The 24,729-nt window shown below is 35.7% G+C and overlaps 1 protein-coding gene across 1 annotated transcript; it reads left to right on the plus strand.

The window, feature by feature from the left end:
- Positions 1–12,853: 12,853 nt before the first annotated feature.
- Positions 12,854–13,405, plus strand: LOC145661146 (uncharacterized). The gene has a single exon (XM_081726594.1). The coding sequence runs from the start codon at positions 12,854–12,856 to the stop codon at positions 13,403–13,405; it is 552 nt and encodes a 183-aa protein (XP_081582720.1).
- Positions 13,406–24,729: the final 11,324 nt, after the last annotated feature.

Below are 24,729 nucleotides of genomic sequence, written 5' to 3' on the forward strand. Positions count from 1 at the left end.
GAAGTGTATAGAATGCAAAGGCTCTCTCTTGAACATAAATCTCTTCAAAACAAAATCGAATGCTAGTTTAAGATGATTAACAATTGAAAAATGTACCCAGCAGAAAAGTAAAATACAGCAAGTTAGATATTGAAAATTGAAAGATTAGGAAATTAAATAAATTCGTTTACAATTAAAGAGATAAGGATCTACCTTCAAAAGAAAGAAGCCAACAGGTTGTTACAGAAAGTCTTGCTTTTCGTACAACAAGCTAAATGTGTGGTTTTTGATTGTGAAAAATATTGTGGTGCTTGTAATGAGCAATTCTTACCTGTATCCAAAACTTAATCATATACGTAATTAAAATATGAAAACAATCTTATAGATGGAGTATCAGTGTAAAGGAGTAAAATTGAAGCAAAAGTTTGGTACACAGCCGAGTAGAAAACATTAAATTAAGAATTTATTATTGAAACGAGAAACAAAAATAACAAAATAACATCACTTTCTTAATTAAAGAAAAGATTATTGTGGAATTTGGTTACCCAATTGTCATGCACATCTCAGAATGACGTGGCGAGTTCTCAAGGAGGTTTTACACGAATTCTATGGAGCTGATTCCGTTTCGTCATGGGGACTAGTGCATAGAAATTGAAGCCATACGGAATTGAGGCGTGAGACTTCATTGGCTAGTCCATGTAGCGAATATTTTCACCCTGAAGGCAGTCATCGAATTATTGTGTTCGAATCAGTGTTTCATGCCGATGGCATGTTCGCTACTCGTATAACAAAGGGGAGCTCAGAAAACATTTTTCCCTTTGATTTTAATTGTCAATGCACTTTACTCAATTTGAACATACGATGATACAGACCTTCTGAGTATAAAAATATGTTCTCTACTTGATTAAAATTTGTTTAGACTTCCAAACTATGCTATTCATAAGAAGTCTTATAGAATGAGTATGTCCATCTGTCGGTCAACAGGGATCATAACAAAAATGGTAAGTGATATCGAGAAGTAGTTTCTTTGAAATTGATTCAGCGTTCCAAGAGTAGCTTCCATCTCATCCTCTAACTCTCTACTAAAATTGAATGTGGTAGAAATTAACCACTTCCGATTTTGAAGTTGATCGTCATTGAAGAAAGAACGGTAATAACTAGTGACAAGCAGTTTTCTTTGGAATCGATTTAGTGTCTCAAGAAAATTTTGCATCTTTAGCTGTATCTCTCTACTAAAACTGAAAATGATGATAATAGTTTACTACTACTTCCGGTTTCAAAATTGTTCTTCATGGATCAATAGTGGTACGAGAGTGAAAAATCGTTTTATGGAATAGATTTGGTGTACCTACAATTGTACCATCTACTTAGCCTTTCAGTCAGACCGAAAGTGGTAGAAATTAATAATTTCCGGCAGAAGGCATTCCTCCAATTTTAATGTTGATCCCCATAGAGCAAAAACGATAAGAAGTAACAAGAAGTTTTATATCTATATATATATCTATATCTATCTATCTATCTATCTATCTATATATATATATATATATATATATATATATATATATATATATATATATATATATATATATATATATATATATAGATAGATAGATATGGCTTCAGTCTCCAAAGGATAGGTTCCATCTCTGACTTTTTCTGCATTGCAACTGAAGTTATAGATCCCTCGACCAGTTCCAGTAATGACTTTACATAGTTTGAAAGTTTGCTGTAGTTTCACGATGTGGAATGAAATTATTTTTACAATTTTACTGTTTCATTATACAATGTCTAAATTGTATTGAATATATATTTTCTGCCATTTTAGAATATCGGAAAATGGACACATGCTTATTAGTTGTCAGTGAAAACTCATGGGCTGTAACTAAATGTTGGTGTCCTCGCCTTTGTAGGTAAAATCTAGAATTCGATTCCTGATTATAATACAAGTGATATAGTTTTTTACATTTAACTATAGAATCATTTTGCATATAGCCTATGGGTCAATCCATCTGAAGTGTCTAAAGATGGTGAAAGTGGTTGCACGACCATCTCTAAAAATTATAGAAATTGGAGTATGACGAACCTTGTGTATTGACAAGGTCAATAACAACATTCACGTTGTCGTATGCACAAGTGTTCCTGAATGGCAGCCATCTTTGTTGTCGCTATAGTGCCATTTTATACATTTGCAAGTGTGTACGAAAACTACAGTTGGTGAGGATGTACGAATCAGAAGAACAGGAAACAAAAAAAAAAATGTCTACAGGACAGACTGAGATACACGGAAAATATATAATCTTACCTTAAATAAATATGCAGAGTTACACCAGAATTAAAACATGAAATCACCAGAAAAAGTACAGAAATTTGCTCTTTTAAAGGAGATATAAACTAGTCCTATAAAAAATTTCACCTTAAATTTACTGACTGATTATCGTCAACTCTCGCTGACAACCAATTGCTCTAAACTTTACGGGCCAGTTTATATATATATATATATATATATATATATATATATATATATATATATATATATATATATACGTGGCAAAACTTAAGCATAATGCAAGAAGTTGCATGTAAAAGCCGGGAAGGTCATCACGAGGACAGGAGTTTTGGTGGGTGGCGTGTATTGCTTGTTCGGAGCATTGAACCGGCCTTGGGAAACGTTCGCCAGGCCCCCTATGGGGTAAAATCGAAAACTAGTGCTTGGATGCAAAAAAGATGCCTTCAGTGAGTGCAGTGTTGTAGTGAGCGGAAGGTACTGCTCAGTTGAATGTAGCAAGATATTAATGAAATATGGCACAAAGGCTACAGTTGGATGCGTTTACCAAAGGTCGAATCATTGGGCGCTTGGAAAAAGGTGATACACAGACAGCAATATCACGAGCCATCAATGTGCCACAAAGTGTCGTGGCTAGGTTGTGAAATCAGTTTTGCGACACCGGAGAATGCCGCCGTAGGACCGGTGTTGGACGTCCACGGGTTACAACTCCACAACAGGACCGCTACTTAACCACAACTGCGCTTCGGAACCGGACCCTGCCTGCAAGACAACTGTCAGCGGAGCTTGCAGCTGCCTCAGGGGTGTGAGTGTCACGCCAGACTGTGTACCGGAGACTGCGTGCCAGTGGTCTGTATGCCCGACGACCAGCAATATGCGTTCCACTGACGCAGGCACACAAAAGAGCCCGTTTACAGTGGTGTCGGGAACATCACCAGTGGACCCCCAACGAATGGGGCCGCGTACTGTTCGCGAACTGATGAATCCCGATACAGTTCCCAGAGCGAATCCCACCGCACTCTTATGTGGCGCGAACTGAAAACTCGCATACATCCCACGAACATTTTGGAAGGACATCGATATGGCAGTAGTGGGGTACTGGTCTGGGCAGGTATTATGATGAATGGTCGTACTGACCTGCACATCTTCGATGCTAGGTCTATCAATGGTCAGAAATACAGAGACGAGGTTCTGCATGCCCATGTGCGGCTTTTCAGGGGCGCAGTGGGCCCACAATTTCTGCTCATGGATGACAATGCCTGTCCCCATAGGGCCAAACTGGTGGAAGAATACCTCGAGAAGGAAGACATCCAACGTATTGAGTGACCAGCGCGTTCATCGGACTTGAACCCAATTGAACATGCGTGGGACGCATTAGGAAGACATGCCAGACATGTATGGCTGTTCGGGGTGGCCATATCCCATATTAACCTGTTTTCGATGCCGCCAGTGCGTCTCAAAGTGTTTTTATGATATGTCTATTATGGTATCACGTTGTGAGTTAGTGTTTTGTGACCCCTTCTAGCAAGTTTTCTTTCCAATTTGGCCTGTTCCATGTTCGTGAGGCCTTTATGTGTCATATGTTGGTATGATAGTTCCATGATGTTCATCGTCCCCTATGTACTTGAACAGTCATTATGCTTAAGTTTTGGACACCTATATATATATATATATATATATATATATATATATATATATATATATATATATATATATACCGCTGACCGTATATTTAGAAGCAAAATAATATTTCCCGTGTTTAGAAACAAATTTGGTAACGTATATCTCACGGTAAATTACCGTTAAAAATATCAGGGTAATTTGTTTACGGGGTTGTTTCTTTTTTTAAAAAAAAAACACGGTATCTTATTACCGTACAAGATTTACGGTAATTATCACACCGATTCCCTATTTAGTAGTCCTTGTCGATGCAGCATGTGCTGTTGCTAGATCCAATAAAGAATTTTTGCTGGACAATCTACATATTGACCGAATTTTCATCGAATTGCTGGAAGCTGTATCAGTACATACACTTGGCTAGCAATAATTTTTGCTGGATGGATCCAACTAGAGCGCACACTGGTCCAGAAAGGATTTTAAGCTAAGCCGTGTATAGCGCAATGAATCTGTATTGCGACCGGGTTCGATTTCTTGGTAGGGCCATTCGAATAATGGGTAAAAAAGTTTTCTAGAGTAGCCCTAATATTTTTCCTTGGTTTACCTCGTCCACATTAGACCAATCCCGAATGATACCTTCAGTATTACTAGACTCTATTCCTTTCCGGATACCGTGGTACATATAGACTATAGTGCCACATCTTATAGGGTTCCCATTTTTTGGTGAGTACCAATTCTACTTTTCCAGGTCACAATTTACGAATTTTCACAATAGGTAGAGCATAAAAATACTTTTCTCAATTAGAGATCTCCTTATCTACAACATATGTATATAGTGCTTCTATGTAAGTGTATAGACAGAGGAAGTTTTGCAAAATATTTATTTAATAAATATATGGGAAGAGAAACAATACGTAAAATTTAAAAAAAAGCTCCGAATATACAGAAAACTAGAAAAGGTACTTACGCTACACGACCGACAATACGTTATATAGAAATGGTAGTAAGTGAATCTAATTCCAAGAGAAACTTCTTATCCTTAGTTTTTCCTCCTCTTATATGGGGTAGAGGTCTATGACGAGTCTTCTTCATAAAGCAATTCTTCCCCTGTTAAACCTTTCTCTCTAAAGTTGTTTACCATATTCACCGATTTCCTTCTTGGCCTCCGTCTGTCTATCTCTCTTCCCGTCCATTTCCATCATTCATCTAACTAATAGTCGTTTCATTTTCTCATAAGATGGTCATACCACTGCTATCTTCTTTCTTGAATCTTCTTAAATATTTCTACGACCTCGGTTTTCCCCGTACTCGCTCATTTCTCACTCTGTCTCTTCTTCCTGTCCCACACATTTAACATAGCATTCTCATTTCAGTAACATTCAATCTTCTTCCCTGTGCTTTCTTTAGACCCTTGGTCATATCTCTAATTTACAACTAGCAACAATCAGACTTCCTCCGTAAACAAACCCTTTGTTTCTCCAAGAAAAATAATTAATTCTTTATTAATATTATTATTTCTTTGGAAATGAAATGAAATCTTTTAGTTTTACATCGCACGATTACGCCAGCTAGGCTAAAGGAGACTGTGGTGACGAGAAATGAATGGAATGATGGAATGAATAAAGTGAGTGAAAACTGGAGAACCCCGTGAAAACCCACGCACACGGCATCTGTCAACCACAAAGTTCATTTGGTGCTAGCTGGGATCGAACCAAGGACCCCACGCACGAGAGGTGAGCGCTCTACCACTGAACCACCGCGTATTATTTCTTTGAATTACGACGTTATGGCTAATCAAAACACAATAAAAGTGCCATTCGATGCTTTTATAATCACGTCATTTTATGATTGTTTTCTCAAATCAGTTACCAAATTACCATGTTTCAGAATCCTGCGATACACGTAACAATTTTTAGAGAAGGAGTTTGGTTGCGGGCATGTAATTTAAAGTACTCACAAACTACCTCTATAAAAATTGTTGCGGAAGTACCGCAGTATTCTGAAACATGGTTATTTGGAAAGGGCACATACTAATTCCTAAGTGAAGTCTTGATCTGATTACGGTAGGTCCCATAGTATTGGAGCTATGGACCTTTAAAGTTCATTTTGTCATGTTTTCGGCAGCCTGTGGCTCCGAAAGGAAGCATTTGTGCACTCAGGTTGGTCTATACTTTTTGTCTTATATTGGTTTCAGGAATCATCTCCCAAACGTTGTCGGTGTTGTTTTGAAACACCCTGTATATGGTGGACAATCCAAGACCAATATAATTGCACTGAGTCACTGTGTCTAGCACATGACAAGGAAATGTTGTCATGCAAGATACAAAGTGGTGTGACCCTAATGGAGTACGAGGGTTTGCGTAGTCGAATGCAGATAAAATCGAAGAAACATTACTAGTGCAATGTGTTGACAGTATTGACTCTTTATTTCGAGCTTCTTTATACCCTACCCTGGCCTTGCCAGTCGCTTCAACTTAACACAGGAATCTCGTATACCCGTCGATGCGATATCTCCTTAGACGAAGACCACGTGTCTTGCTACTTTTCCAGTAACCTGAGAAGATGAAGATTCCATCATGCTTCAGTTTGCTTCGTGTGCGTTTCTTGTTCAGGACAAGCCACACTGTTTGAACATTAAGTCCAACATCTAGGATACATCCATTAGGCTCAATTTGAAGAAGACTTCATTTTAACTCAACCTATTCTTCTCTAAAGGACCAATGCCTTCTACATGTCCAATATATTACCCTATTTGAACCTCAGGAAAATATATTAACACTTTTAACAACTGTCCTATAGAATAGCACGTCGTTAAAACATGATTCCTATAACCCTTCATAATACTGACGTGGATACTTGCAATAGGTCACTTGTGTGGGATACTTCCTAGATTTGTATCAGGAACGCTGTTCAAATTCTGTAAAAATGCTTTCTGCTCATGAAACACTGGCCAATGTATAGCATCACAAACGCTTGATTTATCAACTGCAGATTTTGACAGAAGTTCAAAATCAGTCCCAATATCTTTCGTATAAAGGAGGGTGGACATACTCGTCTGATATTTGTGGACACTGAAAATGCAGGAGTAAAGACGAAAAGAGGTCGCATTCCCAATCGTTTGTCAAGTTGCAAGTGTGAAATGATTAAAATTACCGCTCTGTGCGATGTATGACAGCACAGTGACAACCCGGCAGAAATTCTGTTTCCGCATTATTGTGTTTAAAATTGGCTCCATGTAAGACCTGAGCTAAAAGAATCAAAGCTGGATCCGTATTAGTCATCAGCAAATATCTAATGCAATGATGTTGTCCGGTGCCTTACCTATGTGTTGATGCAAAATGTAGGTATTTTCAGTCTGTTACCGTGTACAATCAGTCACAGATCCAGTTATAATGCTCAGAGAAGACAATGTCGGGTAATTTGGCTATGAATACCTGCAGTTCGCAGCTTCATCGTAGCTAAATCTATACTTCAGACGACGTCAAACTGCCCGTGTTGGAACAGGTCGTTGTGCAGCAACTTCGAATTCCTCCACTTTTGTTTAATGTGGTTTTCTGGTTTGCCTTAAACATGCACATACATGCGAAGACTGTCCGCGATATGTTACAAATTTCTCACTACCAAAGGCAACACCTACCGAAATTCCTGTTTCGTTTGAAGACGAGGCAATGTGCAATTGTCCATATGCACATGCCATTATAACACTCGGTTACTATCTACTGTGACTCTGGTCTGCTTCCCGTTGTTTTCCATGATGTGTGTCGATGCATAGTACGTGTTACAGATATGCAATTCTAATCCTTTTACTGTTCATCCATTCTCTTCATTTCTTCTGAATGTGGAGTCAATCCGATGGCCCCGTCTTAGTGTTGCATTTTTTATCTACAAAAGTATATATACACAATACACTATTCAGATATAGGATTTGGCCATGGAGTCTAAATATGTCCATGTGTCATTTTGTTGATTGTAAATTTACGCGCATCGAAGGGACTCATAGCCTTCAAATTTCTACTGAACAAAATTACATTTATATTTCTTGATGGTACCTTACATATGTGGACGTTTGATAGTTTCGGCATTGCCCTTTTACTTATACAGTATATCTTAACTACTATGTAGATATTGTTCGTCGAATTTTCAAAGAAAGTATTTAGTTTTCAAAAACAGTACACGGAATATGTTACCCATATATAAGTAGAATATTTCTACTATTTGATATATTTTGGATGTGGTTGGAAATGTAACTTAGTATTTAGTAGAATTCAAACTATATGCTAAAAGGACTGATGAAGAGAGAGCGCAAGTTATTTTATTAACTTCAAGCTTAATTAGAAAGTATTTAGTGACATTGAGGTGTTCAGTGAAGTATAACTTTTTGAATAAAATATTAATGCAAAATTTCTCGTTTCAAAACAAGGATAATATGGACGGAGGTTAAACTTTTTCTTATTTTGTTGGATTCATATAAAACAATTATTGCTATATCTTACTCTTTTTCGTCTAAGGAGATCCAATGTACAAATTGTAAGTAATTAACTTTACTACTTTCGGTTTCAATACATGCATAAGGGTGGAAAATGAGTCAATGTGTACAAAAATACTTTTCCCCACTATTTCTTACCATTTCTGCTGTGGTACCTGTTGAGCAACAGATAGACAGACAATTTTTAAGTATAAAAATATATAGTCATAGATCGATGAGCTAAACTATACATATACCACATTGACTTGATCCCTGGTCTTCCATTGCAAGTGCTGCTATCGGCTGAAGGAATTCCACTCGCTTTCTCTCGCTTAGCAACAGCTGAACCCTTATTGGCTCAACGCGTGGGTGTGTGAGGGTGTGAGCTTTAGTTCGAATTTTTGCCACGGCTCAAGACATTTTGGCAGCACAATAGTTCGGTAATAAACGAAGAAAGTATAGACATATGACTATCTTCTCCCAAGCGTCCCCTTTTAAGAAAAATTATGTAATTTACAATTAAGTTCAGATAGTTCATATTCTGTTTTGATAAATTTATACAAATGGTTAATATTTCGAGAAAATGCTAGTTGCAATAGAACTGCCATTTTTAATATAGCTGTATGTACTTCCAAATATAGATCTCACTTTCAAAGCAAAGTTGTGAAATTTCATTAACTTATGAAGCAAAACTGGCTTCGAGAATTGCTTAATTAATTATATTTTTAAAAAAAGAGAGAAGTCACTTTGATCCTTACATATTCAATGTGAAATTCAGGGATTTCACCTTCAATCTTGGCTTTCTTAGAATTTTCGAGAAAGATAAAAGGTAATGTTGTTTTACCTGTAGAAGTCTGAAAATACACACGAGGCCAGATAAAAAGAAGTTTCAGCTTCATGTGTCACATGGACTTCCAGTTTGACTGCAATATAAATATAATGTACATTACTAATATATTAGAAGTTATTATAAAATTTATTTTTATTACTGTAAATTCCCTAACATTGAACCAATAAACTTAATCTGCATAATATAATTTTAGCAAAGGAATGTCAAAATCCTTTATTCCTATTTTTTTTTAATTGATCATTATTTTCTAATCCGAAAGATTGTAAAAAAAAAAAAAGCAAGAAATTACTTCTGGCAAGCTATTAAAGTTTTCCTTTTTCTGCACTGAGTAAATGTGTAATGCTCTACACAAGAACATGGTTTCTTTCCGAGAATTATCCTTGTCACTCAATGCCTTTTCTCAACCTCTTATGGCACGGTTATTTGAGTAATTATAAACGTATGTATGTGATGTGTGTGTGTGTGTATGTGATAGTTTCGTGTATGAAGCGAAGCATATCCGCGTCACTCTGATTAGTGTCAAACGTCACGAACAGAAGTGGCTGTGTAATAGGCATTGGGGCCACGTCTCGCCCAAATTCCCTGTGCACTTGGCGGATTTACCTACATGATATGGCGAGAGGTGAGATTAAGGACATTTGTAGATACTTGTATAAACTCCATTTAGCACAGTGTTTGTTCCTAGATGGAACAGTATTTTACAAATATTTTAGTGACAAAGAAAGAATTATTAACAAGGAAGAATGAAGAAACTTGTATGAAACAAAACATTATTTGTAAAACTTTCTATTTATACTTCTCGTTAATGCTACAGCTAATAAAAGAGTAAAATTATCATAATTTAAACTATATAGCATGGTTAACTGGCTTATCCACCTTCAAATAATTAATTATTTGAGCTTTGTCGTAGGCGGTAGCAGCAATGATACTATAAATTAATTTAAGAGTCATGACGAGGATAATATCTTCGTCGCTGCAGACACAAATCAGAAAATGATTTAGGATAGTCCATCTATCTATCTATCTATCTATCTATATATATATATATATATATATATATATATATATATATATATATATATATATATATATATATATATATATTAAAATGCTAGGTTTATATGTTTGTACTCAAGAAAAGGTTATGTTTGTCTCCAATCCTTTCGACAACGAGATCTCGAAAACTACAAGTTTTTTAAAGCTGTTTCCGCTGGTCGATTCAAAACTTTCTGTAGATTGTCCAGTTCTAATTGAATATTGAAAAAAACATGGCCGTTATTTCTTTATTACATTTTTAAGGGATATACTGGAAATGTTCATTTTATTTTTAAAAAAGCATAATATCCTATGAGTTATACATTCCAACACCAAATATTTGTATATAGGGGTTGTATGTATTTCTGGCGTTTATTTAGTGGTCAAATGATAACGATAAACGAAGGATAACCATCTCTCCAGTCTAACTGTAAGATGAATCTTTATTGTTTGCAGTGTTTTGCCCAATGAACATCACATATCACTGACATTATAATTAATTGTGTATGTATGTATTTCCTTATTACATACTCTGTGCAAGAAGGAAGAAAACACTAATCATACATGAATTAGAAACTTTAACCTGAAGTAAGTACAAATCTTGCAAACGGCGCGAAATATTGAAAAAACAATTGATAAAATCTCCCCTTTATGGTACTCCTGGCTGATTTTTATCAAGACGTCATTCAGTTGTGCCTGTAAACAGACAAGTACAAAGACACCTAAATTTGTGAAATTAAAATCGTGTATAGGCCTATTTATGCTTCTGTGTGTTTGAATGGTTGAAAGACGTACATTTTGAATGATATGGAGTGGTATGGTCTCGGAGGGTCACAGAATTTTATATGTACAGTGGGCCACAGAAATTTTTGAAGTACAATATCCGTGAGTTAGGCAACCCAACTAACGCCCGCTACAAGATTAATTACGCCTGGTAGAGTAGCTAGAACAGCAGCATGAAGTTGTCCCATATGTTAAAGGAACAAATCGTAAAGAGTGTTTTGTGCAGAAGTCGAGCGAAACGCTGGCTGACGAAATGACAAGAGGGAGACTTTGGATAATTGTACTCACAATAATTCCTGTTTGTGTGATACGCATGTAAAATTATACAAAGGCACTTGAAAAAAGTATATGGATACTAGAAACGACGATAAGACGATAACAGTCGGGCGGACTTAGTTAATTTTATACTGTAATTAACTCGAATGAGGGATTATATAAACAAGTTTACTTAGTTCAAATAACTATACATATTCGCGTATCAAATAATATACGGATAGATTATGAAATGAAATGAAATGAAATTTTGAGTTTTACGTCCCACGGTTATGCCGGTTAGGCTAAAGGAGACGGTGATAATGAGTAATGAATGAAATGGTGGAATGAAGAAAGTGGGAGGAAACGGGAGAACCCCGAGAAAACCCACGCACACGGTGTTTGTCCACCACAAAGTTCACTAGGCGGGAGCAGGGGTTGAACCCGAGACCACTAGCACCAGAGGTGAACGCTCTACCACTGAGCCACCGCGGCCCCTACGGATAGATTATGTGGTATATGTAGTAGGTTATTTTTTCTTAACTAACTCAAAGCTTTGCGCTGAGTTTTGAAACTATTAACAGTAGTCCTGCCTCCATATCAATATGGATGGATCGTTTGGGGGAAAGAACCCAACCCCCAATAGAAAGTTTGGGGATCTAACAGAGCATGAGCTCCTAGGTTCCGGCGCCACTGATTGGTACGTAATACTACCTCGAAAGAAGGAATTGTTGACTTCATTATTCATTAAATGATTTTTGAAAATGCTAACTATTGGTAATTTATTTGCAAATATTAAAAATGCAAAATTCGTTAACACACAGACGAGTTGGAGAACCTATACGTATTAACGTATTTCCCGTTAGGTTGCAAATATAACTGAGGGTTCATGATTTGTATAATATTTGTGAAAATTTACACATTAAGACACAAAGAGAAAGAAAGAGAATATAGTGTCAATAAACAACAACTTAAAAATGAACGAAATTAACGGATAATATGACATATAGAACCATTAACAGAATTAACACTGTAACTGGTTTTCTCCATTCATTTTTCTCCCTTTATTTTCGGGATTGCATCATCACTAAATTTCTCCACTGGAATTTAGCAGCATGCAACTGGAGCTCAGTCTTGTAAATGAAACATTTTAAAAATTATGTAAAGGAGGAGAACGAGAATTGAATCCGGACGGTTGGATTTTGAAATCACAACTCTCACCATTCAACTAAAGCGTTAGTTATTCTGACTTCCTTAAATAAAGAGCCTTTTCAGTTCGTTCAAAACAGTTGCTTGTTAATAGTCAAATTGATTGGCAAAAACAGGAATATGTAATTGAGGACTCGGTGGCTATACACTAAACTATCAATATTACAGATTATTTTTTAAACAAAATACAGAACTGCTTCATTTTGTTGCTAGGCGAGGTAAATACTTATCTATCTGTAGAGACAATGGTTCAACCTTTGTTGGCGCCAATCGAGAATTGCAACAATTTTTTGAATCTAAGACTAACCGAAAGGACATCCTGGAATACTCAGCTCAAGAAGGTTTAGAATGGAAATTCATTCCTGCCAGATCTCCTCACATGGGGTCATGGGAAAGTTCAATAAAATCCATGAAGTACCACCTACGGCGTGTAGCAGGAACTGCAAGTCTGACATACGAAGAGTTGAACACGTTACTTATTCAAATTGAAGCCATTCTAAATTCAAGACCATTGACAGCCATTTCCAACGATCCTACAGATCCAATGTATCTCAGTCCAGGACATTTTTTAATGGGAGCTACACTTCTCAGCCTTCCGGAACCAGATCTACTGGACGTACCTATCAACAGATTAGGAAGATCGCAACGGATTCAACAAATGAAGCAGCATATTTGGAAACGTTGGTCAAGGGATTACCTCAACCAGTTACAACAAAGAAGAAAATGGAAGTCAGCTCAGCCTAATCTACAACCGGGCATGGTCGTATTGTTAAAAGAAGACAATGTTCCTCCTCAAGTGTGGAAGTTAGGTGTGATTGAAGAAGTTCATCCGGGCAGTGATAATTTAGTGCGAGTGGCAACTGTGAAGTGTAAAAGTGGCATTTTTCGGCGTAGTGTTGCTAAGCTAATTCCTTTACCCCTAGAATATTAATTGATTGTGTCCAATCAAGGAGGGGGAGGATGGATAAGCTTGCATATGTGCATAATTTTTATTCATATTAGTTTCATTTTTTGTATATAGTTTAGTGGTTTAGTGAATTCTTTGTGATTCTTTTAGTGAGTTTTCTGGTGAGTTTTAGTGAGTTGTGTTTGCATTGGCTGGCAACAGTGCCTTCAGTGTGCTATTCAAGTTGTGTCTGTGCATTCGACAATGTGTTGTGAAGTGCAACTAGGCAAACATATTCATTCATAGTTTTAGAAAAACATATTTATTCATAGTCTTTAGAGAAACACATGTTCATTCATAGACAAGATTTACATGTTCTTAACAGTGTTTTAGAGTGCTACTCAGTTTATGTGTAATCGAAGACAAAGTATGATGGTTAGCAAGCAACATGTGGTTTAGCTAGCAGCAAGCAACGATTACTGCAGAAAGATGTTAAGATAAGTAATTCATTGTACTAATATTTAAGTATTATATCAGTATATTAACATATGAACAAAGCATGTTATATTTATCATATTAACACATGTACCTTTAAATAAGAATTGAAGCAAGTAACATCTAAAATATTCGTCAAGTCTTATTTCTCGTTCCTTCATGATATCTGGGTGAATCAGTAAAATGGGTTTAATCATACAGTTCATTAGCTTTGGATGTGATATGTGTGATTTGTAAATAAAGTACAAAAACATATCACCCCTTCATACATCATCATTTTTTTAGTACCAAATTTCTAGTACCAAATTTCTCATAAGTAAGTCCCCGTATTAAGCGGGTTTGCACATCCAGACTCCTAACTATGAAACATTTATGATCGCTCCAACTCCAATCATTTCACAGATTCGATCTGTTGTATATAAGTTATTAGGTCGTAAAATCGAATGTAATTTATATGAAAAAAGACTTTTATAAATTGCAAGATCTGTAACATCCAAATATCCACTACAAACTCATAGTCGTACCGACATTAAAAAAAGCGAGTGTAGGGCAGAAAACCACTTTATACAAAAGTCAAAAGAGGCGCTGTGAAGGCATGCGAAATGTCGAGTGGTTTGAGTGAATAGTCTGTCAATCAGAAATTTATGTGTTCAAACTCTGTATGAAGTATTCGTTTTTTTTTTTTTTTTTTTTTTTTAGTATATTCCTATTTTCATCAGAGGACTGAGAACTTTTCTTTGAGTAAGTCTTTGGCAACTACTTACCTTTTAAATTCGTTTAGAACGGAATATTATACGAATTGCAAATCTAAAATCCATAGCTGAAAACAAAATATTAAGTATGTTCAATATTGCATTATTATCCTTTGATTTGTAATGAAAAACTATTTATAAGCATTGGTGATTTCAGAAGATTCTTCCCGGCGGATTGCCAATATGTCAAGGACGAAAAACAGCAAAACACTATTAGTCCGCTTTTAGCATGACCGAAGATATGGCCCCAAGGATGAAATTTTTTAGGTCGAATGGGTCTCAAATTCTCCTTCACGTCACCCCTGAAATCATTACTGTTTCAAAGGTTTTCTTAACAAATAGTATATTGCATTCATTTCTCGTTCCATGTTTTGAAATGGCAAAATCATATTTTAAAGAGAATTATAATACGGAAAAGAATAAAAAATTATAAAAGTAATGAAGTAAATATTATTGTGTAAGTTATCGATTTCTAATCGGATTAAAACTAGAATATTAGTGTGGATTGCACTTTAAGGCAAATCCTCTCTATATATAATTCTTACTGGAAAGGCATCTTTAACTCCAATTACTTAATCAATATTTTCAATAATATATTTTTATTATCATATTTGTACTATTCCATGTTGTAGGCCTATATTACTTCATTTCTCAAAGTAAACTCTCGCAAATGTATGGTGGATTAGTGAATATTATCGAATACATTATCATTTAGTTTACGTAAATGCTTTATCACCTCATTCTAAACTTCGTACTTTAACTACTACTACTACAAATAATAATAATAATAATAATAATAATAATAATAATAATATCATAGTCGTATCTTGATCAGAAGTTCTGGCTTAGTCTATAAATGAATTCTACGTGGTCTCTATTTGAAGTTCTATTTAATCGAATCAGATAGAAACTTCGAGAACAGGTAAAAGAAAAATCTTACTTTGATGGGCCTCGAACTAACCTTTTAAGAGTGATCTACGCGCAAGCGCTTTAGACCACTTGTTTTCTTTTCTTTAAGTTAACTGATTCACCGAACGTATCTCAGTAACTTGTCTCTATTTTCTACTCGGTATATACATTTTACAGTTATTTCCAGTAACCTTGAACGACAGGGGCACGAACACAAAAAGATTGAAGACAATTAAAATTTTCTCCCAGCAGGAATCGAACGCTGGACCCCGTAAACCAAGGTACACGTGCTAGTCACTAGCCCAGCAGGGAGAGCAAATTATATGTATTTTGTAGTGGTCTGAAGTTTAAGCCTATTTCACCTTGATGTAATATGTTTATTGATCGTATGTTTATATTCATCGTATTTGTTACTTTGGGGAATGATGTATGTTATTGATATAGGTTATATTACATATTCGTCCATGAATACTATATAAATTATCAGAATCATTCATAATCTTTCATGGAAAGTCACTAGTACGTGCGCAGTAGGAACAAAGGATCCAGTTTACTGATAGTAGTCAGAATGACAATTTTTAACACTGTCAGAATGCCTCAGAGGAAAGCAGTGGTTCCCAACCTGGGGGCGCGCAGCTTCCTCCTGGGTAGGCGTGAAGAGCGAATAAGGAGACGAAAGCTACTGAGAGAAATGAATTATGAAATGAATAAAGCACCACTTATAATTACTCTTTAAAATTTAGCTTGATAATTTTATAATGACCATTTAAAAAATAATACTGCATTATTATGATATGCAAAAGTCTTGCTGGAAATAAATATACATTCCTGAGATTATTATTATTGTTAGTCTTCCACTTCTTGGCCGAGATGTGAAATATTCACCACCTTCTTCATACCGCTAAATCAATTTCTTCACTGTTTTCTCATCACAGCCCAAAACCCAAGAGATCTGAATGAGAGTTTGTCCCACTGTTACTCGACTATAAATTCTCCTCGTAAAGTAACAAATAGTTCTCTACAGCCTTTAGAACGAGGAATTTTGACAGCCTGTAGAAATTTTCATTGTAATTCGTATTAGAAATGTCAGAAAAGTGAATCTTTCTGTTTCTACTGTGCATCATCAGCATAATTATCATCAGAAATATTCCGCCATTATTAGCGGGTCACTTACCCCAGCTGAGAAGCTGGCATGCTCCATGATCTTCTGTTAACCTCTTCATTTTCACATACGATTTTTCTGTTTTCATATTCGCCCATAGCCTAATTATATTTCGATATCTTAATTCGTCCCCTCCCTGTCTTTCCTGCCACCATACCCTCTAGCACGTCATTTTTGTTTTTCATCATTTTTGCGTAATGTCCATGTTTCCGCCCTATACAATATAGTAAAATGCAGTACACGCAGCATTTTATGAGTCTTTTTCAGTTCTTCATTGACTGCCTCATAAAATATTATTTCCTTCATCCTGAAGTCATCTTTCGCCATTCGTCTCCTTGCTTTTATTTCACGTTTGTATGTCATATCATCACTAATAACACTACTTACAAATAACACTTCGCAAGTGCAACACTCCGATTTTGATAAAATTTGGTATGTAGATACTACACATAATATAGCTATACGAATATATGTTTTTTTTTTATATTTTCTGTTGAAAACCTGTTTTTAGGGCAAAAGCCCACACCCAAAAGTTTGCAATTGACGCCCGAGAGGTAAAGCCAAGTGGAACAAAGTGAACGAAATTGTACACAGATAATGTAGACGTAAAATGAGGGAATATGTGTTTCGAATATTCCTGAGAAGAAACGGTATCATGGGGCACGGACCCCTCCAAACTTTTCATCACGAACTATTAAAGTGCTAATAACACTATGTCAGATGTGTCTAAAGGGCATGAAGAGTTACAATGAAAGTTTGTTTAAAGACAATACGCAAAAATAAACGAATAGGTTTTTTTTATTTTCTTCGGAAAAACGGTTTTAGGGGCAAAAGCCCCTACCCAAAATTTTGAAAATTGACGCCCGAAAGGCAAAAAGAAGTAAACGGAAGTAAATGAAATTGTGCACAGATATTGTAGAGGTAAGATGAAGAAATACTTGTTTCGTATTTTCATGAAAAGAAAAAAAAAACCTATTCGGTTGACCGAGGCGTTGGGTGGCGGAAGGAGTGGACTGAAGCGAACGAAATTGTGTGTAGATATTGTATATGTAAATTAAGGCCTTTTGTGTTTCACAATTCTCCCTATCCGATTTCTTCAAATTTGGCAGATCAACAGTAAGCACAAACAGTATAGCGTATTTTATAGTATTTCAGGAGGCGCCTTTAACTCTTACAATGTTTTTCCGCATAAAAATAACGTGTGTCGATTTATTTCCTGTTTGCTGTTGATGTGCCAGATTTGAAGCAAATCAGATAGGAACACTTGAGAAACACGAAAGGCCTTATTTAAATATACAATATCTACACACAATTTCATTTGCTTCGGTCCACTCCTTCCGGCGCTATTGCGGTAATATTTACTTTTTTCGGAGGAGGTCTTGGCCCCAACACTGTTTTTCCGCACGAATTAAACACGTTTCGTTTATTATTTTGCAAATTGTCCCCACACAAAGTTTCGTTGCTATTCTTCACATCCTTTAGGAACTACTGACGTATATTTATTTGCGCTTTTGATATTTCGTAAACAACAGTTTAGAAGGTCTGTGGCCCACCCAGCCGTTTTTTTTTTTTTCAGGGAAATACGAAACACATATTCCCTCATTTTACGACTACAGTATCTGTATATAGTTTCATTCACTTTGGTTAACTTCTTCTTGCCTTTCGGGCATCAAATTTCAAAGTTTGGGTGGGGGGTTTTGCCCCTGAAAATAAAAAAAAAACAGTATTCGATTATTTTTTGCGTACTGTCTCTACACAAAGTTTCGTTGCAATTCTTTATGTTCTTTCCAGACAACTGACTTACTGTTATTAGGACTTTTTATATTACGTGATAAAAGGTTTGGAGGGGTGCGTGTCCCACTCGACCATTTTTCCTAGGAAAAAACGTAAAAGTATTCCATTATTTTACGTCTAAAATATCTGTGCACAATTCCATTTACTTCGCTCCACATCTTTTTGCCTCCCGGGCGTCAACTTTTGCAGCCCTAACACCGCTTTTCCACGGAAAATACAAAGCCACGTATTCGTTTATTTCATGTGTAGTATCTACGTGCCAAATTTTTATCAAAATCAAAGTGTTACACTTGGGAAGTGTTACTTGTCAGACAAAACTAGTCACCTGTTGTAGGAGCCGTGGTGGCTCAGTGGTAGAGCGTTCACCTCTGGTGCTAGGGGTCTTGGGTTCAAACCCTGCTCCCGCCAAGTGAACTTTGTGGTGGACAAACACCGTGTGCCTGGGTTTTCAAGGGATTCTCCCGTTTCCTCCCACTTTCTTCATGCCACCATTTCATTCATTACCCATCATCACCGTCTCCCTTAGCCTAACCGGCATAATCGTGGGACGTAAAACTCAAATATTTCATTTCATTTTTTAACCTGTTGTGTTTTCTCTGCTCCTACTTCTATATTTGACACCGATCAAGTCGTTCCAATCACCATGGGTTTTGTCTTTCTAACATTTATTTTCATCCTACATTCTTCACAAACTCTTCTCAAGTTTTCAACATCTTATTGATTTTCTTTTTAAATTCTGCAACAACAGCCATGTCATCCTCCAAACCGTATACACCTAATCATTTTACCTCCTAAGGAAATTCCATGTCCATTGTGTAGACTCCTTTCCGTTATCTCTTCTAGATAGATATTAAATAATATCGGGGAAAGATATCATTCCTGTCGAACTCTCCTTCCAATTGAACTCTTTGTCTACTGTGCATTCACCAGTGAACTTCCATGACAAATCACGAATAATTCAGATAGTTTATATAATATTTATGGACGAAGATGTAATAGAAACTATATCAATGACATACATCATTCCTTAAAGTAACAAATACGGTGAAAATAAACATACCATCAATAGACATATAACATCAGGGTGAAATAAGTTTAAACTGTAGACATTACAAAATACATTTAATTTGCTCTCCCTGCCGGTCTAGTAACTAGCACGTGTTCTTTTGGTGTACAGGGTCCCGGGTTCGTTTCCGCTGGGAGAAAATTTTAACTGTCTTCAATGTCCCTATCGTTCAAGGTTGGAAATAACTGCAAAATGTGTATACCGAGTAGAAAATAGAAACAAGTTATTGAGGTACATTCAGTGAATCAGTTAACTTAAAGAAAAGAAAACAAACGGACTAAAGCGCTTGCTCGTAGATCACTCTTAAATGTTAGTTCGTGTCCCATCAAAGTAAGATTTTTCTTTTACCTGTTCTCGAAGTTTCTAACCGATTCGATTAAATAGAACTTCAAATAGACACAACATGGAATTGATTTATTGACTAAGCCAGAACTTCTGATAAAGATACGACTATGATATTATTATTATTATTATTATTATTATTATTATTATTATTATTATTATTATTATTATTATTATTATTAGTTAAAGTACGAAGTTTAAAATGAGGCAATGAAGCATTTACGTAAACTAAATGATAATTTATTTGATAATATTCATCAATCCACCATACATTTGCGAGAGTTTACTTTGGGAAATGAAGTATATACAACATTGAGTGTACAAATATGACAATAAAAATATGTTATTGAAAATATTGATTAAGTAATTGGAGTTAAAGATGCCTTTATAGTAAGAATTATATATAGAGAGAAGATTTGCTTTAAAGTGCAATCCACACGAATATTCGAATTTTAATCTGACTAGAAATCGATAACTTACACAATAATATTTACTTCATTACTTTTATAATTTTTTATTCTTTTCCGTATTATAATTCTCTTTAAGTTATGATTTTGCCATTTCAAACCGTAGAAAGAGAAATAAGTATAATGTTCTTTTTATTAAGAAAAGCTTTCAAACACTGATAATTTCAAGGGGTGACCGAAGGGAGAATTTGAGACCCTGTCGATCTAAGAAATTTCATCCTTGGGGCCATATCTTCGATCATGCTCAAAGTGGCCTATCAGTGTTTTAGTAGGAAAACAACGTTCTTTCACAGCGTGAAGTTTACGATTATTGCTATATATTTACAGAGTGATGAATTGTGTTATATTGTTCAGTAACGCATTGCATCTGTGCAGAATTCCCATTCCCAGGACCCCTGTTCGAATCTTCGTTATATTTCGTTCCTATTTTCATTTTTTCATTGATCAGGTAGGACTCCAGTAAAAAAATGTAGTTACCGTTTAAGATGCGATTCGATATTCTGCAAGTGGTTCCGTAGTCGCTAACACTCTCGAATTTGGTGCGGACGGTCCCGTTTTCTATTCCCGGTGGGGACACTCGGTAGACAAACTGTAACAGATTTTTCAGACCCGCCATCTTTAATAAGGTTTTTCCTCGGTTTCCCTAATTCACACAAGGCAAATGCCGGGATGGTACCTAATATAGTGGTCCCAGGCCGCTTCCTTCCTCCCTCAATCCTTCATTTTCATTGAATGGTGTGCTCGCCGAGGGACGTCATCCCTCATGTACGTGACGGGCTAAATGGCCTTCGATGCCGACAGCCCAGAAATGTAATTCCTAATCCTAATGGATATTCTGCAAGTATTTATTTGTTTATTTATTGTTAAGCGAACAAAATGAAGTAGAATTTTACAAGCGTAAAACTGTTCTAGACTTTACTATTAATAAAAACTATGAATAAATTTAGAGTTCAAAAATAAAGTGAATGCTCTTCAATTGTAGTCCATAATTAGTTAACTATGGGCAAGAAGATGGATTTCAGTTGTTTTGTGTATGGTCAGCACATTGGTTTCCATCATCTTCATTTCTAGAACTAAATGTAACTATATTTTGTTATCGTTTACGTATAAAATACTCATCTTTAGTTATTAACATAACAGAAATCATAGTTCCAAATGTCTCCATGCCATTACATTTCGTTACATAAAGAAATAAAAATATAATGTATTTATACTTGAAAATGTCGAAGATAATATGACAAATATTATGAATAATTCTATAATAGAATTAAGCAGTGGTTTATAATAAACTGCAATGAAATGCAGGGTATTTGAAGTTAGCAACAATATTTTCCCTTATATGCTCAAATACAAGTTTCTTGAATAGATAGGGACTCTTCACCTTGAAATATACACCTTGAATTTGATTATCGATAGAATCGGAAAAATGAAAAGAACTTTACACTTTGAATAACGCAGCACAAGTTTGGTGTCCCATGGTTATAATATTGTCGTTACAAACTGACTAAACTGGCGTTAAATCCAGAGAGTGCCTCACTGAGCCAGCTAATGTTTCCCGATTTTTAAATATATAAATCAACGTATCTAATGCCGGATTTTTATTCAAAAGATATGTTTTCTTTTGCATATACAGGGAGAACAAGTAACGTCAACATTTCATTACCAAATGTAGCAACTGATCAAATTGAATAATGCCAAAAATAGCCTACTTTGCTTGCTAGAACCTACTTTTGGTGGAAGTTCCTACCTCAAATCTTTTTTGTTAGATTTTTGAATCTTTCGGAGGGTTTTACATTATGCTTGTTATTATACTTTTGTGTTTGTCCTCTTTGATACGAGAAAAGTTTATTATGAAGAAAATGATCTACGGAGCTCTTTCTAGAATATCTGCTATTAGTTGTAGTAGTTGATTTGAGTTTACCGTCCCGTTCAGAAGTTACGCTATATGAAACATGAACCTACAATTTAACGTGGCATCCGGACCACGTGAGCTCCTGCCGGGAATTGAACTCCGCCTTTAGAACAAAATATCTGACCACAGTCAGTTCGTACCCGTTGGGGTTGGAACAAACCATGTATTATATTTGGTATTGGGAAACAGTGATGAAACTAGTTAAGAATTTCATGACCTGGAAGAATTCAGACCCGTGGCCCGGTAGGACTGGAACAAACCTGGAGACGACGGAAAGAAAAATTTGTATGACACAGTTAAAGTAGTCCTAAACGTTCCTTCTGGTCTAGTGGAATGCGTGGTCGCCTATAGTTCGTGTAGTCTCAGATTCGACTTCCCTTAGGAGATCGTTAAAACTTTACTTAAACTAGCATTTATTTTCATTGATGATCCGTCTCCTTTAGCTTAAAGGACTTAATCACGGAACGTTAACCTAATTTTTCATTAATGTTCATTTCATTTTTAATGTAATTCTAACAACATGATTCTCCCCTCTCTTCTCACAAAATGTATAATTATCTTTCTCTCTTGATGTGTGCGTCTGTTTGTGTGTGTCAACACATTACACTGAAAGATAACTACAAGGTCTATAAGATTATAAACGCTTGAGAATTATGTGCAAGATAAGTTATATGATTTTAAGGAATTGTCAAAATTCAATGAAACGAGCTAGTAAAATTTGTCGTGTAGAATGTAGGGGGTGTGGAAAAAGGGTAATTCCTACAAGATCCTAGTATTACATTTTCCAGTCATAAAATGATCAAAGCAAGAAAGTAATTTAACTGTTAAAAATGAATTTTGAACATAGTTAGCACGTAGATTAACTTCACTTTTTTGAGGGGAGAAGGGGCTTTAATATTTTACAAATAACATTTTCATAAACCTATTCTTCTGGTGCTAAGAAGGGGAATTTTAACAAGTTAGTTTATAATTTTTAAAATGACGTGAACAGTGAAAACGTGCTTTGAAAATCCAGACTAATGTAACTATGTGTATTTTTACATAAATCTTTTTAAACCCTGGATTTAAAATATTACCCAGTCAATATTTTTAAAAGAATTGTTGATTCTATTTCACGAGTTTTAGAATACATGTAACTACTTTTCCAAGCTTATATTAGGAACCTATAAGCACAATTTTTGGAACCTAGAAATCTTAAATTTGATTATAGTCACGATGCTTCAGCAAGAGATCTTTTGTTTTTTACCCAGCGTTGTTATTCTTCTTTGGGCTCTTTAGATTAATTCCAACCCATCACGGATTTCAAATCAATCACCTTTTTACAATCTTATGAGCTCTAAGACTGATGAGTTGGATGGTTGGGGTTTTAGCGTAACGCAACCGAGACTATATGAGAGGTGGTCCTACAGCTTAATGTGGGATCCCAAACTAGATAAACCACACAGGGAATCGAGCCCAGGTCCTCCGCACCGAACACTAACACAGCACTTCCATTTTTCCCATTTATCGTTTCAACAACTATTTGCAAGTTCACGATCAATTTGTTACTGTCTTCTTTAGCCTAAATGTCATAATCGTAAAATGTTACATTAAAAGTTATATTTCTTCTGGATCTGGCACGAACTCTTCCAGATGTAATATAAAGTTCCAGGATATACTGTCTTTCCACTCGATAATAACGCTATATTGACCATATTTTAGTTAAATACGGTTGGGGTTTTAGTTGGATGGTTGGGGTTTTAGCGTAACGTAACCGAGACTATATGAGAGGTGGTCCTACAGCTTAATGTGGGATCCCAAACTAGATAAACCACATAGGGAATCGAGCCCAGGTCCTCCGCACCGAACACTAACACAGCACTTCCATTTTTCCCATTTATCGTTTCAACAATTATTTGCAAGTTCATGATCAATTTGTTACTATCTTCTTTAGCCTAAATGTCATAATCGTAAAATGTTACATTAAAAGTTACATTTCTTCTGGATCTGGCACGAACTCTTCCAGATGTAATATGAAGTTCCAGGACATACTGTCTTTCCACTCGATAATAACGCTATATTGACCATATTTTAGTTAAATACTGGACATGGTTTATTTTTCCAACATGCTTAATGATTTAATAGAGTGGCGCGGATAGCTCATATTTTTTTTCTTTCCCCTGTTTGTTTTAACAGACAGACCAATATTTCATTGACGTAATGTGTATCAGAAATCCATTTTAGAAGCAAAGTGCCTTCACTTCACAGGTAAAACAGAGACAAGACACTCATTTCAAACAACACTTCAGGCAATATTGCTTTGCTTTCTTTGCCTATAGCGTTTAGTGATGATTCACTGAATACGTAGTGGCTTACTACTGAAGAAATTTTCATTGCGGCAACAGTCTCATAACCAAAAATGAACAAAAAGATCCACACTCGTCATATTATTTTGTTCAAAAATAGAAAAATAATATAGTTACAATTATAT

This window comes from Thermobia domestica, chromosome 9, assembly GCF_964235325.1.
Source record: "Thermobia domestica chromosome 9, izTheDome1.hap1.1, whole genome shotgun sequence".
Lineage (NCBI taxonomy): Eukaryota > Metazoa > Arthropoda > Insecta > Zygentoma > Lepismatidae > Thermobia > Thermobia domestica.

Excerpts from the sequence above, each read along its gene's own strand:
- LOC145661146 (XM_081726594.1), top strand. The coding sequence starts at position 12,854 with ATGGGGTCATGGGAAAGTTCAATAAAATCCATGAAGTACCACCTACGG.